The 19,424-nt window shown below is 40.0% G+C and overlaps 1 protein-coding gene across 1 annotated transcript in view; it reads left to right on the forward strand.

Moving 5' to 3' along the window:
• The first annotated feature begins 1,905 nt into the window (after positions 1–1,905).
• The window catches only part of ZBTB20 (zinc finger and BTB domain containing 20), a 40,092-nt gene continuing 22,573 nt past the window's right edge, over positions 1,906–19,424 (forward strand). Inside the window, exons 1-2 of the mRNA XM_004675200.2 lie at positions 1,906–2,118; positions 2,494–2,681. Of these exons, the coding sequence (XP_004675257.1) occupies positions 2,108–2,118; positions 2,494–2,681 (199 nt within the window). The 5' untranslated portion in view covers positions 1,906–2,107. The remainder of the gene's footprint in view (positions 2,119–2,493; positions 2,682–19,424) is intronic.

Below are 19,424 nucleotides of genomic sequence, written 5' to 3' on the forward strand. Positions count from 1 at the left end.
AATACGTGAGTGGTGGGAGGGGAGAAGGAAGAAAAAGTGGGTCAACACAGGGAATTCAGAACTAACTGAGACATTTCCCTTCCCTCAGAGAGTTTCTAGTCTCATAGAAGAGAGAAGCACATACCTAATCATTACTGAAACAAAGTTTAGTAAGTAAAACGTATTTGGGGACTAGAGAGGAAGGAGTCCTGTGAAGAATTCCAGAGAGAGAAAGACCATGTGACAGAGGATAATCAGAACAGCCACATAGTGGAGATAACATTGAGTAAACATAAAGGATCAACATAATTGAACAGCTGGATTTTAAAAAAGGATATTCAAAGCAAGGGGAATAAGTTGAGCAAAGATGTAGAGTTAAGGTAGATGCAGATTTCCCAGGATGTTCTGGGAATGTTTAGGAAATTCTGGAGTCTAGTATGACCAATATCTGGGGGATGCGAGCCAAGCTAAAGCAGATACAGATCTCACATGTCGAAAAGTGTCCTCTATATGTTCATCTTCACCTTGCTATCTCTATTTCTTCCCTCTGAAAATATAGATTTGACTTCACAACCTGTTGGACTAGCAACACAGCATGGTAATCAAAACACCACATTCTGCAAGGGCAGATTCAACTACCCAGTAGAACAAATTTCGGTACAAAATAGTCTGTGTAACAAGTCCATTATCATGCTTTGCAGAGATGAGGAAAACAGAGCAATCTACTTACAAACCCTGTACTATGCATGAGCTTCTACCAAAAAATAAAATACTTTGTCTGGTCACCATCCACACGACAGAAAAAGGAACAAAGCCAAGGGACCTAAGGGGAATGTTCAGGGTATGACTCATAATCCAGTTTGGCTGGGGTTTAGGTACATGCAGTATAAGCTAAGTATTTATTCATTTACATCAGTTGCATTGTCCTGGGAGGTGACCTGAGTTGACCTACAGCTGAGCTCATTTACTTCCTATTCCTGACCCCAAACAGCAATTAGCAACAATTACATTCTAATTATTTTTGCCCATCTCTTTCTCATATACCAAACATAGAATCATGTTCCTGTGAACATATTTTGAATGTTCTGGAACACCACCCCCCACCCCCATCTACATAGGCTGAAAGTCAGAGTAGTCTTATCTTGTTCTGTGATGTAAGAATTTGGTGCCTGAGGAAGGAAAAATCAACCTTTCACCCTTCTGTAATGACCAAGGAGTCAGCTAAAGATTTAAACAATGGGTACCTAGCCTTTGCGTCTCCACAATGCATTCTTCAGAAGTCAGGAAAATGATTAAACCCTGGCATTTGCCCTCCTCTGCACATAGATAGCATCAGCATTTCTTTAGGTCAAGATAACTTAAGAAATCAAAAGTTCTAAACCTATAGATGAAAACCAGAAGCCCCCTGTCAAGAATAATTATACTTTTGACGTCAGTGACTCATTGTTCCTTCCTCTCCTGTACGAATGCCACTCTGTAACAAGGTATATAAACTGACTCAATCAAGCTTGTGATTGTGGGAACAGTTCTCACAGAATAAATCTGTCAAACTGTTTCCCTGGTTCAGATCCTCACTTTGATTATCTAGTAAACTTTTTGTTCTAACTATCATTGAGACTTTTATTTCAGTCAGCACTCCCATACTTTAGGATCATGAATTTAAAAAAAAAACAAACAGGAAATTCTAAGCTTTGGATGAGTAGAGAGTTGGAATAGAGAGTCTCTGTATGATACCTTCCCTCTTAATCTACTGGAATCTCAGTTCTTTCAACATTTAATGTGCTCTTTTAACAAAGCCCTCATTAAGGCCTCTCTCATACTGTAAATTTAGATTGTGATTTGAAATTATGTGTTGATGTAAAATAAAATCTAATAATGGCAGGAAGTTGAATGTTCCATGATGTGTTCCATGAATAGAAACTTGAAGCTGGCAGGAACCTTTAGGGCCTTCTAATTTAAGCCCTTTATTTTACAGATGAGGAAACTGAAGCCCAGAGAGGTGAAGTGAGGTGCCCAAGGCCACACAGCAAGTTAGAGGCACAGCTAGTACCATAGCTCAAGTCTCCTGACTCCCAGTCCAGTGCTCCTCCCATTACTCCACGGGTCCTGTCTCTAAGCTTCCTGACAAATGCTAGAACGGTAAACCTCCACTAGTATTTTTCCAGACCATGTTAAAACTCTTCAAGGGGGGAAGAAAAGGATGCTTTCTTGGATAATGTCAGCCATACGTAGCTCAAGCTGTCTAAAGTTCTGGGACAGGGTCTTTTTATGCAGCCAACAGAGTCCAAATGTGGTGCTGTTTGCTTGGCCCATATGTTTTCATGTGTTCCCAGTTAGGCCATTACTGGAGGGAAAAAAAACAAGAATCAGCTTGTTTTAAAACAAGGGACATACTGGACTCCCTCCCATCCCCCCCTCAGAAAAAAAAAATCAAGTTATCTTTAACAGATTCTAAAAATGCCTTTTCCCAAATATGCAGTCAGTTCCTTCAAAGGGCCCTTTGTTTATTTTCAGGAAGAAACCCAAGACAGCTGAAAACCAGAAGGCATCTGAGGAGAATGAGATTACTCAGCCGGGTGGATCCAGCGCCAAGCCGGGCCTTCCCTGCCTGAACTTTGAAGCTGTTTTGTCTCCAGACCCAGCCCTCATCCACTCAACACATTCACTGACAAACTCTCACGCTCACACCGGGTCATCTGATTGTGAGTACACCAGTAAGGTGACGGTGTCGTCGCGGGGCTTGCAGCTCGCTCCCCTCGGTTCTGGCTTTTTTGCATTCATTCAGAGCAAGCTGTTTCCATTTGGTCTTCTGAAGTAGCCAAAAGTAACTTGCCACCATTTTGACTCAGCCAACATCTCTATTTTCAAAGCTAGATTGTATTTTAAAACCAGGTGATTGACCATGTGTCCTCAAAAGACTGATTAATTACACGAACCACATTCTCTTTCATAAGGTACACTCAGAAGAAGTTGGGTTGGTGATTTCTAATTATTCTTTTGTCTTGGTGTTCTGAATCACAGCATTTCCACCATGACTAAACTGAACAACCAAATATGGGCCTCAAAAGGCCAGTCAGACACAAGGAAACATCCATTTTGAAATTACATAACACAAGTCAGCTTTGCATTAGCTATTGGAATCTCATGTAGCTTGGCTGAATTTCTGTCTTTCCAGTTTTTAATTTATTTTGAAGTGGTTAAAGGATAGCATAAATTTACAGAAGAAAAGAGAATGACTTCCAAGAATTCAGAAGCCACCCAGACTTCACGTAGCCAATCACAATTCAGGTTAAAAATATTTTTTAATTAAAAAAACTGCCTACGGGCTAAATTTGGAAATGGGCAGCTTAATGAGATTGTCGCTATTGAAATCACTCCTTTGCTGTTTATTTTTGCTTTTTCCCCACTAATCTGGGAGTCACTTCTTCAAATTCTATTTTAAGAAAGTTGATAAATCACGTTTAGATTCTTTTCCTCTTTCTGAAATGTAACCCAATACTTGAGAGAGAAAGAAACATTTAAGCTGACAGTGAAGAAAATGGAACAAATTTAGGGGTTCAGTCCAAAAGAATATTTCTTTCAGTCTTGAGTCCTAATATCAGATGTCTAAAATTGGTGTTAGCCCCCCTAAAATGAGTAAGATAAGCCCAAGAAAGGTTTATTTATCCTATCTGAAGGACAAAAATTATTAGTTATGAAATGAGGTTCTAAATTCGCTATTTTCCTGACAAAACAAATGTAAACTTTGCAAAGAGGGCAAGAGGTGAATGAATCTGAGAGAGGCCATTCTCTCCTTCCTTCATCATAATCATCTCTAGATAAAGAGACAAGAACTAGAGGTTGAAGATGGGGTGAAGAAAGTGTGTGCCGTTTGTGGTTGGACTGAGACCACACTGTAGCAGTCATTGGAGAATAAAAAGGAAAAGATCTGAATCTCTACAGCTTGTGCAGCAGTGTGGACAAAGTTGCTGCTTCTGTAGAGAAAGCTTGGGAAGGGTCAGAGCCAGGCCTGGGTTCTGTGGGTTGTTGTAACAGTAACATCCTCAGACCTTCTTGCCTGATAGTCTCTAGCCTAATAGTAATTACAGGAAGAATTGGCAAATAGCCTGGCGTGCTGCCCATAGCCATGTGCACACGGTCCATACCTACCAGGAAGGTAGCCTGTTCCTGTGGAGAAGGGCCTGGAGCTCCTGCGCGCAGACCTTCATTGCCTGGCTTTCTGCCACACCTTATGGGGAAGATTACATATTGTGGAATGGCGTTAGCCCAGAAATCCCGTTACAACAAAGTGAATGTTTTGCTGAGTAGAGAAAGCACTGGGCCTCATTTATTGTGCTTTACCCTGAGTGTCCTTAGGCCAGGCCCAGGCATTCGCGTGGTACAGGAACAATAACCAGTATGAGTGAGGCAGCATCTCAGTGACCCCAGGGAAAGCCATTGGATAGGAGCTCAGAAAGGAGTCTGAATCAGTTGGGAAAGACAGCAAAGAGGAAATAGAAACCTACTCTCCAGCTATTTAGAAAGTCATTTTGATTTTGCCATTAAGATGTGTTAAGTCTTCTTTTCTCCAACCCCGTTGTTTCAATTGATTATACTTTTCTCTAAATATATTTGGATTGTAGTTTGTCCTGATTTGAGCTTACACTTAGGAGAAAATTGTTTTTAGGAAAGATTCACAGAAATCTGTCCATTTGGAGATTGCTTGAGAGAAGAGAGGAAAGAGGTTTATTTTAAGCTGTTAAAATTTTTGGATGCTCTTCTTGCATTCAGGAGGATTTTTTTTTTTTTTTTTTTTTTTTTTACTTTCAAATGTCATTCCTACCATAGATTAATTTAAAAGCCTAATTTCTTTAAGGTAAAAGATTCCGCTCCTATTTAGAACTAACAGATTTGGGGCATTTTAAAAATAGTGCCCTTGACTTGTTAGTCTCTTTAACTTCAGAAACATTCCACCAGTGGGGTGTTCCAAGCTTTCACAAGTGCCTGAATTTTTGTAACACCTTTTTACTTGTCATGTGTTTAGCAAAATTATTCTTAGTCATGCCTTAATGCCCATTTCCTGTCAGTCATTATAATTCTTCCCAATTTGCAGATGAGAAAACTGAGAAAATTGGCACCTATTTGCTTGGTAGTTAACTCATTTGAAAAATGAGGGATGTTTATGGATTTTCTTTCACTGTGAGCAGCCTGATTTCCCTGTTCCAAATCCAGAGATGGCATTCCTGGCTCTAAATAGGCATCTTGAAAACATGCAACAACTCATATCGGTGACTGGGTTATAAGGCAGAATGATAAGCATTCCCATGAAAGAAAAGACAGCGTTGCGTGCGAGCTAGTAAGGGTGGTTGAGCCACAGAGTTGCCTGAAGGACACAGGCCATATTTTAGAGTAAGGAGGACAAGTCTTGACCCCTTGGGTTCCCGGTAGGCTATTGAACCTGCTGAGCTACTTCAAATTTAGCAAAAGATTCCAGTGATACTAAACACAAGAAGGAATATGGTTGGGAAATACGTTCCTTTCTGAGGTGATGAGGTTAAAAGTTAACATGGCTACCAAAATGTGTGTTGCTCTGCTGTGAACTGGCGATCTCCTTTTCACAAACTCCCCCCTTCCCCCCTAGTTTATCACTTCTTCACCATTTCTGAAACTCTAATGGTAAACAAACTCAGATGATGATCATGATCATGATGATGGTGTTGAATAAGTGTTGGTATGCAGAGGGCAAAAAGAAAAAAGAAAAAAAAACCCTAGGATTTTGACAGAACAGTTACCCACAGAACAGGCTGAGAATGGACTGAGCCAAGCTCTCCCTTTCAGAGCTTAAATAAGACTAAACCAAGTCAGTAGAGTAGAGGACACTCTCCTTGTGAAAAAGCTTTCTTGACGACTTTCAATCTGCAGTACTTCATAGTTCCATACACAGTCCTGTGTCTCTATGATCCAGAACTTTTATTGGCATATTCCTTCCATTTTCTTTCCCCCCAAGTAAAGCTCCCCTGGCAGGGAGAAGTGATTCTCCCAGTTGGCAGTCTTCTCTCCTTTTGCCTGTTGATCAGCCTGTTCTGATGTCTTTCTTTTGTTGGAAGCTGACATCTGTAGTTTCTTACCTTTCCGTGTTTTACAACGTCCCCATCAGACGGTCTCATTTTTTGTGCCCTTGCCAAGATGCACTTACGCATTAGCAGTTTTTATTTATTTTTAATTTAACCTTTACACATTACCAAACTGTTGTGTGGGTGGGTTTAACTTTAGCTCTGTAGGTAGCATGACTCCTCTGGGACTGAATACTGTCAGGAGAACCAGTGGGCTCTTCCTTATCTCTCTCTCACCATCCACCGTCCCCCTCCCAGTCCTTCTGCTTCTCCCATCTATGTCCCTGGGATTAAAAATTTTAGTGCATTTGGTTCCGTTTGAACTTTTGAGCAATTTTTTTAGAGAACAAAACAAAGAGGATTTTTTTATTGCAAACTCCATTAATGCCACATTAAGTCTGACATTTTAATTACCCCAAAGTCAGGAAATGCAAAGTTCAGGTTCCCACAGCAACAGAAACTGTCCCCTTGAGTACAGGCATCACAGCGATTCTTTCATTCCCTGAATACACATCACCAGGCACGAGGACATTGTTTTCTAGCCACGTCGATGGAAAAGAGCACAGCTCTTTTAGCCTTTGTTTTTTCCCGGTAACTACAGTTGAGGATATTGGTCTTTAGCTTCCCCCCCAAACCATCTATATGTATTATCCTAAAATGGAAGACTGTTATAGCTCTGCATGTGCACACGGACAGAATTAAAGTTGCTGTGGGAACATTAACTCTGATTTCCGGACTTCCGTGCCAGTCACATTTAAACCATAATGTTGTAATTTTTGGCATGTAATAAATGTGCATTTCATGTACACAGACAGAAAGAAGCATAAAATGTATTTTAAAGAGCAATTAATTACTAACTTTGTGATTAAAAAACATTTGGTGCATGTTCCTTCCCATTTAGCATCAGCTGCTGGTCTTAGCCAGGCCTAATAGATGACATACTGTGTCTCATCCTGTATCTCAGATGTACTTACTGTATGTTCCTGTTCTTCTGGATAATTAATTCCCTTAGTAAAGCTGTAGGGGGAAAACAAAATGGAAGGAATATGCAAGCATGTAAATAGGGTAAAGGATATTTTGAAGGAAGTGATTCATTTCTGCAAATAAACCTCTTAGTCCCTGATAAAGAGCCAGAAATCTGCTAAGTGGGTGTAGACAAAGGTTTCTGGCCACCTTAAAGCATCTGGTCCAGGGCCATAAGAACAACTTGAAAGCAGATTTCCCCCTGAATTCCGGGCAGCCCATGGGGGGGGGGGGTGATTTTGCTCTGTAGTAAATTTTCAGGCCTAAGGCTTAAAAACTTGTTTTACTCTGCAACAACTTTTCCGTTTACATTTAAGCCGGAAAAGAAAAGTTGTAGAAAACCATGTAAGAACCCCAGATTTAGAGAATAGTATTTTTTCTTCCTTTAGATTTGAATCTGGTTGGTCTGTTTGTATTGGAGAGGGAAGTTTTTCAAAATAATAGTTTGAAGGAGTTTGTGAGTAAATGGAATTGGTAGCTCTACCCAGAGGTGTAGCATTTTCAAAACTGCTTGAGCATTTACTTGAAACTGAGTGAGAAATTTGATAAAAAGGATGTGTCCCTTAAACTCTCAGCTAAAACATTAAAGGAGACGTGTTCATGAACAGGGTGCACCTCTGTTCCTGCGATTTGCTCGCTATTTTTCCTATCATGCCTTTTTTGCTCAGTTTTGGTTGCGTATGGTGTTTAACCTTTGAGAAAAAAACACTGCAGTTTTACAGGGTTCTGGTTTGCTTTTACTTGGACTGTCTTGATGTGTGAATGTATGTCTCTATGAGTGAAAACTGCTCCAGCAAGTTTGAAGGTCTCTTTGGCAAATTTGACTGCGTATTCAGAAAGTTTCCAATCAGAAAGCTGATTCAGTGTAAAACCTTCCAAAAACTTCCTGAGGCACCTGTTCACATGAAAAGATTGGATTTCTGCTGGAGGTGCTCAGAAGGCAGTGTTTATAACTGAAGATCTCTGTTTGGAGTGCCAAAAAAATGAAAACCATTTTGGCCCCAAAAAAACCTCCATAAATGTTCAAAATGTATAATCAAACAAAAGCTTCATTTGGATTCAAATGCATGTATCTCAGCAGATGTGTCTAAACTAACTGGAATCCCACAGGAGCAGCTGAACTGGATTTTGGCATGTCTTGATAACTGAAAGAGTTATTCTTAGACTTTAGAAGGACAAAAATGGTCCATCTGTGAGGAACCGTAATAGAGACATGGCAAAAAAAAAAAAAAAAAAAAGCATCCTCTGAAAGAGTTTATTTATGGAATTTAGGACAAGTTGGACAATCTTGAAAACATTTTGGGGTCATACTAATTCGCAGAAGAAATATAGCCAGGATAGGATGGAATAAGCAACCAGGTAGTTACTCTATGGCTTGCTATTAATTTTCTAATAGAGTCCCTATCAGTTAAATAGTAAGTGGAGCATCGTTGGTATAACTAGGAGCTCTCATTGTCCCCAAAGTGTTCTGCATTCTTTAGTCTGCTTCCTATTCTAAAAATTATACAATTACCTTTTATTGCTAACAGTTTAAATTATTTTTTCTGCTTTCATTACCTAAGCAAACCTCTTACCTATTAAGTATAGATTCATTTTTTTAAAGATAGTGTTTCCCCTTTTTAAAAAGTCACCTCTCTGCCTCTGAGTTGACTGATATGTAATCTCTTTGAATTATTTTTATTACCTTTGATACCCTTATTTAGAGTTTCCAGTGCTTAGTCAAGTGATTATATATTGGAAGGTCAGTTAGTTTCTTGTTTTGCTTTTGTTTGCTAGAGTTTCTGCTTAGTATGCCTAGGGATATATTTCTTTAATTTTATTTTACTTGTTATTGAGGTAACATTGATTTGCACTGTGATTAGTGTATTAACTCGGTTGTTATCACACCTACCATCATGACACCACAGTCCAGCACACTTCATGTCATCATTTTTATAAAATTCTCCTTTTACTAAAACTTTCTCTCTCCCTACAATGCTAATTTAATTGACTGTCTTCAATGGTCACTTAATTCAGTAATTTTGGCCACAGTCAATCGTGCATTATTTGAGTTAGTCATTCATAGAACACTATGGAATCCCTCCTTTCTGCCAAGTCCACAGGTAGGAGTAGGAGCAAAGATGAAACACTTCAGTTCATTGTTCCAAAGCTCTTTCCTAGATCTATAATGAGGGTCATGCAAATCAGTATTAAAGTGTTTGATAGTGCACAAAATGCTACCAAACTCCTAAGGTGGGAGCTGAAACAGAAGGACTTCACAAGGAAGGTGGCATTACCTAGATCACGAAGGGGTAGGTGTGAGTCAAGTAGAAGAGGAGGGAATGGCATTCCAGGAAGAGGGAACAGAAGCAAAACTGCAGGGCACAAATGGTGATTTATAAAAACAGAAGTTCAGATTATGATACACAATCCTCCTTAAACTTTGCCTCATAGGATGGTTTATATTTGGGTGACATTGCCTGTCATTGAAATGCAGCAGGGCTGAATTGTATGTCCCTTTTACAGACATCTGATATCCAAATAAATAATAAAGCAAGATATCTGCTTGTGTTCTAATAGGCAGAATTGAACTCTTCATATAGTCAGTAGAGGTTGAAAAGTACTGTGCAGGATTTAGTGTTAATTTATTGATGCATAGCCTTCAGAATACTTTTTCTTATTGAAAAGGTTTGTTCCTGGAGCCAAAGTCACCTAACAGTGTCATGCTGGGACTCTGTCATTGACTCATGGTCTCTCCAGATTCTAGCAATCTGTCCTCTTGTGAAATCCTCACAGGTCCCTTGGCAAATCCGATCTCATGGCCCATTGCCTCAAGTTACACCATGCCATATTGCTCTCCCAAACACTGATGCATGTGCTTATGAGTGTCCACATATAACTGTTAAGACTGCTGATTTTGAGGGCTCTGTTTTTCATCTTGCCACCTCATATCTCACTGGAGTAGATCTTTAATTCCTATCAGCAGCTGCTAGTGACAGTTACATATGTGCTTTTTCCACTCATGACAAATTTCATTATATAAAATTAGTGTTTCTCCATTTTTGTCAGGGTTTTCTCACATCCTGACTTAAAAAAAAAAAAAGAAACATCACATAGACTACTGCCCTCAGAGATGTGTCATTTAGTATCTACTCAGTGTGTACATGAAAAGTCTAGGAATTCCTTGCTTTAAGGAAATAACAAGTCAGACTCGTGTACCAAAAACCCACACCAGGTACCACAGACAAACCTCTTATTAGTTCATCAGCAGAATTAACACTTTCTGCTCTCATTTTTGCTATTCTTCTGCCTCTACATCCTTTATTATCTCTCAGGAAAATGTGCCTGTTAGAATTTTTTATGAACACTGAAAGATCTTAAAGGTTACTGGTATAAACCCAGACAAGTAAACTGAGGCCTAAAGATACCAAGTATTGTACCAAAAAGTTCCCAGTACAGTGAGCGAAGAAGCCAAAAGAAACCTTACTTCGTCCCCCATCAAGCAAGCCCTCTGCCCATTACTCAGTCTGCTTCTAAGAGCTTATCTATTCCAAACAAAAAGAGAACCAGGACTCTTCATCGACTTGCTGAATGCTTTCAATGTGGAGAACTGAGCCTAGGTATTGTGCAAGAAGTGGTTTTATAAACTGGAGCCCTATGCCCAGAGACATAGAGCCTCACAGAGGAGCTCCGATACATTCACAAACAACTCCCTTGTGGGGTAGTTAAAGACACTCCCCTGCATGCACTGGAACACGGATTTCACTCACTTGGCAAGCATTTGTAGAGTCCATCTATGTGGCTGGAATGACACCAAATTCAATAGTGGAGACGAACAGACCCTGCCACCAAGAACTTAAAACTAAAGACGTGTCTTAAGTCATTGCTCTCTTAGACAACATTAGAAAATTCATAAAATACATTATAATCCAGTTAACAGTAACATCTAGTTCAGTTTATCCTTTAAAAAAAGATCCATGTGTGCTCTTCTGAAAAATGAACATCATTTCTTTGGAGGAGAAGCATTATGGTAAGGTGTAAGGAGCTTTCATCCTGGTACAGAGCTGTGAAGGGGTTTTAAAAAGTTATTGCAATGACTGGGCTACAGATGACCCAACTTAGTGGCGCAAGGATATGGCTGTGTGCGGGAGGGGTCGTTAGATGGAGGAGAGAGCCCAGGAAGCTTTCTCAGCAGTTCAGACTATTGGCATCCTGAAGGGGACTGTTCAAAGGGAGGTTGGGGATGAGTCAGATTCAGCATGCTTTGTAGATGCGGGTAGACAGCGCTGGAGCTAACTGAGAATTAGGTAAGAGAGAGAAATCATCAAAGATAACTCCAAGATATCAAAGAGAGAAATATGAAGGAAGTGATTAGAGGAACGGAATATAGTTCAGTTTTACGGGGTGCTGAGTCTGCGATACCAGGAGTAGACCCAGTGGAGACAAATGCCTGAGTCACACACGGTGCTGGAGGACAGCCTGAGAGGTCACACGTGGTCATGAAATTGGAAATAAATTCAAAGATGACTTTGTTGAGAGAGAAAAAGGAAAATAGAAACTCAGAGATGATTTACAATGACTGATTAAAACAGAGTATGAAACGCCATCAAAGGAAGAAAAGCAGGATAGTGGAGGGAGACGTCAGGGAGCAGATGGGGAGTTATGGTGAGCACAGGAGACCCCCAGGCTTGCTGCTTCCTGGTGGGTGTTGAGAAGGCAGATCCCATAAGAAAAGATCCTGCGATGGAAAACAGCAATTGCAAACTATTTTGTAAAAACTTCTAGCTTATACTGCAGACCCTCAAATAACATTTTGTTCCGCTCTCATTTTGTTACAGTGTTAAATAAAATGTGTCCCTAGCCCAGGATACTATCTATGTGGAGCTGGTACAACCTCCCCAGGCCTCCCTCACCCCAGAGGTGTACACATTAGGGTCACGGGTGTGTTTGAATTGCCCCAGTGGAAGTGTGGGTGTGAGTGTGGCCTGCCATGTGAGGGTTGGTTCCCACTCTATATCCAAAGCCACTGGGGTAGACTTGGCCACCTGAGACTCTGAACTAGAATTAGCGGGTTAGAAAATAATTGAATGACTGAATGCAAATTACTATTTAATATTAGAAGTATTTTGGGTCTTTATTTAGAAACTTGGTGTGTGTGTGTGTGTGTGTGTGTGTGTGTGTGTGTGTGTGTGTGTAAGAGAGATCAGAAATACATAATAGGAACTTAACTCTCATTTATCTCAATTTGCTTATGGTAAATTGGTTTCATTACTATCAGTTTGCTTAAAGCTGTAGTTTTCCAGAACCTGGCAGTGATATTACTGTACTTTAAAGAGACCTAATGACCAGGTACACAAAAGTAGGGTAACAAATATTTTTATGAGGCAAAAGTCCCCTGTCCATTTAGAGACTAAAGAATAAAACCCTTTGCTAAGGAATACTCTGCTATTAAGTAGGCAAGATGAGAAAGGAATTGGCTTTTCCATTTTACAGAGCAATTGATAAGTACTTGTAAAGGAAATTTGAAGTCACTACCCTAGCTGAATAAATCAATAATTTCTACTCCTTTTCTATTTTTTTCTCCAGTGTCACTTTTCTCTTCCTTTTAGCTAATGAGAGAATATTTTGCAGTAATTGGTATTTGTCTTCTTTGGGTATCTTCACAAATATTCAGTTACTTTCTATATAATATCTGAATATTAGGTAGAAGACAGATATCATACAACTTTGATCATTTATATTTCCTAAATATTTCAAGCAAAGTATATCAAAATGTCATCCTTCTTTTCTAGCAGAAGTATATGAACTGCTAGGCCAAATTCAAGTAGCTCTGTGGTTACTAGCAAACCTGTTTTTTGTTCTCACATGCTCCTTTATTGTCACAAGACACTCTCAAGTTCATTATTTGAGGGCTTTTGTAAATGTTTGCTCAGACTGTATGGCTCTCTTTGGTGGTTAAGGACATCTCTCAGGCCGCTGTCTCCTGGACACACAGTAACCAGAATTTCCACTTCAAGACAGTACTCTGAAACCCGCTAAATCAAGAGTTACTTCACTCTGCTATTAAACTATCTATAAAACTAAATAAAAAAATCACTTTATCATTACCAGAAGTGATGTTCCATAATAAACACATGGAAGACTTTTGAATATGAGTCTTAATAACTTCATAAGGAAGTTTGCATTCCAGTTGCGTGTTTTTGTTTTGTTTTTTTTCCCCAGTTAAAAAAGGATTTTTTTCTGCTATTCATTTATCCTTACTGGTTTTATCTAGATTCATGTCAGTTTTATGCTAACATCTCATGCAGTATTAAGCCAAGGCATACATGATTTTTCAGAAAGCTTCATGTAGCATATAAAATACGATATACAGAGTTTCAAGAAGTGGAAACTAAAATAATTGGATCACTTGTTTTTTGTTATAATCATTTTCCTTCTTGCATAATCACTCAATGTCTCTTGACCTCACATCTCAGCTTCAGAATGGGTACTTAGAGGCAAAAGGGATAATGGAAGAAAGGTGGATATAAACATGGACTACAGAGCATGGCTCCAGGTCTTTGGGAAAACACAAAAACTTTAACCATTAGAATTTAACCTCAGGGGGGTCCCTCCCTGGTGGCGCACTGGGTTGGGGCACAGCACTGAGAGGCTAAAGCCACCTCTGCATGAGTTCGATCCCCACCTGCCCCAGAGGTGACCACATGGCCCGGCAGACCTCTCCTGACCCTCCCGCTGCTCCCCTCAGCAGTGTACTTGTGGTCGATCTGCCTGTTCTGCTCCCTGCTCTGTCTCTGGTGAATCCTCTCACCCTCCACATCTCTGACCTGTACCCCACTTCTGTATGAATAAAAATCTTAAAAAAAAAAAAAGAATTTAACCTCAGGGGGAAAATACTTCTTCAGGGAAATACTGTAGGCTTCTAATGCAAGAGTAGCTATTTTTGTCCATTTCTAAGGAAACCACCACAAATCTAGTCCATCCATTTAACTCCATCTGTAAGCCCCACCCCCCCCCAGAGGACACTATAGGATCCACCTGTGCACCCTTAGGTGCCCTGTCCCTGGAGCCACCTGTCAGCCCGAATACCTGAACAGGTAAAGCATGGGGTCCTGGGAAGGGGGAACTGCAGTACTGCACATCAGAAAGCCCTTTCCAGAGTCATTCTCACAACAAAAGCAGTGCATGGTTTTTATTTTTTTGAAAAACTGTCTGCCTGATAGTTTCAGAGTATTTTGAGCTAATAGAGGTAAAGGTAAAAGAGTAACTGTGTTTCACTGCAGTGGAGAATCCCTCTTAATCACCCAGTTACCTCTTTCCATTTTGAAGCAGTTCACGTAGTTAAAATATATATAATCTTAAGAAATTCAGTAAGACTTTTCGGCTCATTGTACCTAACAAGTCTTGCTGTTCCATCGCACCCCCACATAGTTGTTGGTAATGCATGGAGATAATTTCGACACTTGCTTCTCAACTCCTGAGCACTTTGGCTGCTGAGTATAGAATCCAAGAGAACACATGAGGATGGCTCTTGAGCTACAAGTCTCTTACTGGTAGTTTCAGATCAAATGCTACACAAAACTGTGTGCAAGTCTGTTTAAATCCTAAATCAAAGCCTTAAAATAATAACTTACTGAGTCATGGTTTCTTCGTCTCCTATGCAGTATTGCCTAAATCACATGTTGGTAGCTAATCAGCAGAATCCCGAAGACACAAATTAGATGGTACAATATTTACAGATAAAATGTATGAGTAGCTTGAAAAGTAGTAACGATCCTCAAGGTTATAGTTCCTCCTCCCCACCCCCCACACTAAAGGTAACCATTGCAATCTGAACTCTCAACATTGTAGCCGGAAAGGAATGGATATAACAATAGAAAGAGAGAGCTTTAAGACAAAACATCTTGCTTAAAGGCTTCTGAACCGTCAAGAAATATATTTGAGAAAGACTCAGAAGAAATGCTAGGTAAGATGTGTTATTATTGCTCTTCAAATAACATTCTAGCGTTTAAATGATTAAATGCTTGTTTTGGCAGGGTAGAAGATTTTATGAAGGCAGGAATCTGGTTTATCTTGTTTACTGCTGGATCCTTAGCAGCTAGTACAGTGTATGCACAGAATAGGTGCTCTGGAAATAATCTGTTGAAGGAACAAATGGGTGAATGTGATGGGGAGAACTTGCAAAAAATTAGAGAGTGCATTTGTGAGCATTCAGCCCGTTTATAAAAGTATAGGTGTTGATTTTTTATCTGATTCTTTTAATTTAGCAGGCCTACAAAACAAAGTATGTCACAAATACTGTCTTGTTTTTATGCAGGGGAAAATAGAATCATTTCTGTTGGGTATAGACTGCTACATGTTTTGATTCTAGTAGCAATATGGCAGGGTTAAGGTCAACTTTGTGGGATAATCTGGTGCCTGTTTTTGATAGATATCATGAAAATAGATACTTATTTTCAAGATGCTCAAACAGATGATTAGGAGAAAGCTCCAGAAAACCTTGACACAACAAAAAGGAAAGGCTTTTCTACTTCCACCCCCCTTTTTCTGTAACCCCAAAACCTCCTCCTTGCTTCACCCTTTCTTTGGGTCTCATCTTTGTTTTTGGGCATATAGCATGTGGCTGTCAGTCCAGCAAGGAGACAGTTCTTGAGAAATCCACCCCCCACACAGTGCTCACAAGCTCCTCTCATGGGAATGGCATGATTTGATCAGCAGCAGGCCTAGCTGGCCCAGGGAAACAAGAGCTTGGCACAGAATCTTTAGTGCCCTCCTGCTGAAAGGACCCTCAAGAGAGTTCTTCACGCCCATCCTCCCTCAACTGGCTGGACAGTAGAAGGATGTGTAGGAAAACAAATTTCTGGCTGAATGAATAGGGGATTAAATGAATGAGAGATGAGTTCACTCCTCCAGAAGTCTCTGCCATCCCACTTGAATAGAAACTAACTTTGAAGCCACTCTGTTCTCCGTGGCACGATTGTGTATATACTCAGCTTTGGAATATGGTTACCATCTGCTGCCAGTGCACAGGACTAAGGAAGTATTGGGGTGGGTAGGAGGAGGCCAGGAGGGAAGAAAAGAGACACTTAAAACGAGCTAATGATCCCCTTTGTGTTGGAGTCTAGGTTTCAGAACATCAGTCCTGTACTTCAAGAACAAAACACCAGTGTGTCTTACACCACACCAGGCGCCAACTCATCAGATAAGACCTGCGCTGTGTGGCACTCAGCTGCAGAGCCTCAAGAAGTTCTAAAAGTGAAATTAAAGGAGAAAACTGAGGAAACTGAAAGGAGAAAAGGCTTAGGGTAAAACATAGTCAGGAGAGCTCTGCAGATCTGTGCCTTCAGGGTTACAATAGCTCAAAAATGAATCTACTAATTAAAAAGTCAGAAAATGTGACCTATCCCAGGAATGTACACATCTTTGGCTGGAATGCATATATTGTGATCCTTAGTAGAATCTCAGGGTGACAGTGACCTGGCTGTTGTGCACTGTTGTGGATTTAAAAAGTTGATTAATAGCAATAGACATCTATACTAGAGATTTGAGTGGTTAGTCCTTTAATGACGGTAAAGGCTGTTAAGCAAAGCCAGTAAAACTATAGAACATCTCCAGAGGCAATGAATAGCTTACAAGTTTCCTAGCCTCCCAGATATTATCTGTATAATTTGTTGGGCATGGCAAGGAATTCCACTGAACAGTTACATACTGAAAATGGCGTGCCAGAGTATGATTATTAAGCTAACAGTGTCCATTAGTGAAAAAAATTTTCTACAGTAAACTTTGTTGTTGAAAGGTTAGGTAGTAGACTAAGTGCATTTGAAGGTAAACACTGTTATATAGTCATAAGAGTGTCTGTATATTGAGTGTAAGAAATTTGCAAAGTGGGGAGATCGAAATCCTTTTTGCTTTGCAAGGAGAGAATCTCCTCAGAAACAGATGTATATATCTTGATTTATAACATAAATCTGGAAGCAATGACAATCATAAACATGCAAAAATCACTAAAGGAATATACAGTGATTGTCCAGCAATGTGTCATCCTCAGTATCTTGGAGTGGTTGAATCTGTAAATTTTTGTTGACTATGTGACCTCTACCTTCACTTGTAGGTGGGATGACTAGTCCAGAAAGGATAACCTAATTCTTTGTCCTTCAATATGAAATGATTGACAATCATTATATGACCCAGCTTGTTGCAGAATTTTTATTACTTAAGATTTGCTAGGCAAAGAATACATTTTATCTTTCTCATAATTATTTTTTATTGGTTTTTGGGGGGGAAAGTTGAGGTGAAAGCAAAATCTAACACATATCCCATGGAGATATTTGGTATTCTCTTTTCTTTCAAGAGCAAATTAAGACTTTCTCTGCTCCTCTCTCCGTGGCTCCATAGGCCAACAATCAAATATTCATGCCAGTTTTAAATGAATAAGGGCTCATTCTAACAACTGGATCGCACTCCCCTCCATGGAGGAGACAGCCTTGCAAATTCATTTCTGGAACCTACAGAGGTTACTTTTGGTTATAAATGTTAACAGTTTGACCTGACCGGCTTTTAAATAGTACTAATATCTGACCTGGTTGTGAGTTCAGCAATAAATTTCTACCCGGTATATAAAGGCCAAAGAAAAAAAAAAAACTAGTGTCTTTTATTTTCCCTGGTGACCTACACTAAATGTTCAATATTTACTTTGTAAATGAGGACACCCAGTGGCCACCAAGTGAAAATATTCTAAACAATCCCAGACACTGTTTATCCAAATAAAAATACCCATTATCAAAGCTGATTGACAGATATCCCTATAACATCTGTTACCAAGTGGCTTAGCTTCCCCAAGTTAGGCTGGAGTAGTGGGAGTCTGGCCTGATCATTTCTTATGTCGCATCACACATCAGTCATCGCTTCTGTCTTTGGATTACAAAATATGACTCAGTTTTGAATTCCACCGAATCCTTAACTGACAGAAGGACCAACGAGCTATCTCTTGGGGGAAATGAAATCAGGAAGATGAGAACACTGTGGCCTGTGTCAGAAATCATAAGTGAAGGAGCACAGTTTGTGGAAAACTCAGCAAATGCATTAAAAAAACCAATTGCCTACGACCTTAAATTTGTACTGAAACTAGAGCTGTGGCTACCTACTGGTGAGAGAACGTAGAGTATAAAGGGCAGGGGAAGAGCATTGTACAGAACTTCAGGAACTGGGAACACCTCCTGTGACTGAATATAGACAAACTTAAGACAACAGGTACACCCTGAGATCCCCACTTACTGTCAGAATGTTTGTGAAGTGCAGTGCAGAGTTACAAAAATAAACATACAAAACCTCAGATAGGGCCTACTCAAGATAGTCTAAAAGACAGAGTAATTTGCCACTTGTATTTATAACAAGGGAAGGCACAAGGCCTCCAGATGCTTGAAGTCTTCATTTTGAGATGAGACAGGCACAATGAAGAACAAAACAGTGGAGAGACAATAACCAGTAATATACTTTTAAAACTAAAGTACATGATATGTGTGTCAGAAGTTCAAATTTATTCGTTAACATTCAGGTGCAGGAAACGTTTCCTTATTTTTCTAAAGGAAGTTAAACCTGAGATCCCTGTCACTAAATTATCGAGAAATTTAGACAAATTTCTGAGTTCCCATCCTCTCCCTATCTCTGCACAAGACACATGGAGTGCAGGGTAGATCTACAGAAGGTCTCCATCTTGATGCTGCCTGTTCATCCCACCAGGTCACCACTGAGCCTGTTGTTTCCAATTGCCAGGCACTAGCATTAGTTGAGTTTAGAGATGTTTTTCACTGTGGTTCTTGCTGGGGAGCATGGGCCAAGCCCCAAGATTATCACTGTTCAATTCAAGGTCCAGCCTCCAGATGTCCCAAGTAGTTATCCCAAGAAGAGCTGTGTGCATGCGGACACCTCAAACCATGGCACCGTCCCTCAGTCTAATTCCAAAGTATCAGCCTCCCTTCCTCATCCTAGAAATGGTCCAATTTAATTCCCCTAAGAAGAGCTAGAGTCCTAAGCAAAACCCTTTGTCTTAGGCTTTGTCTTCTGGGCTTAGCTTCTGACTTGAGCCAGAAGCCATAACTCCTGGGGCATGAGCGTCCAGAACTTTGTATAATAAGGCTGGTCCTTCCTCAATTGCCATGTTACAGTAAAAGAAATTAATGTTACCTGTTATTACCTCAACTAGCAGTGGGAATTAAGGATGAAACCTAAGATGTGATAAGTAGAGAAAGTACAATAATTTCAGGACTCAGAATAAATTCAACAAAGGAGAGAGCATGAATAAGGAGTACAGGACATGCAAAGAATGGCAACATGTCAAGTTCTTGGATTGGC

The sequence above is a fragment of the Condylura cristata genome, unplaced genomic scaffold, assembly GCF_000260355.1.
Source record: "Condylura cristata isolate star-nosed mole 26May11 unplaced genomic scaffold, ConCri1.0 scaffold00003, whole genome shotgun sequence".
Lineage (NCBI taxonomy): Eukaryota > Metazoa > Chordata > Mammalia > Eulipotyphla > Talpidae > Condylura > Condylura cristata.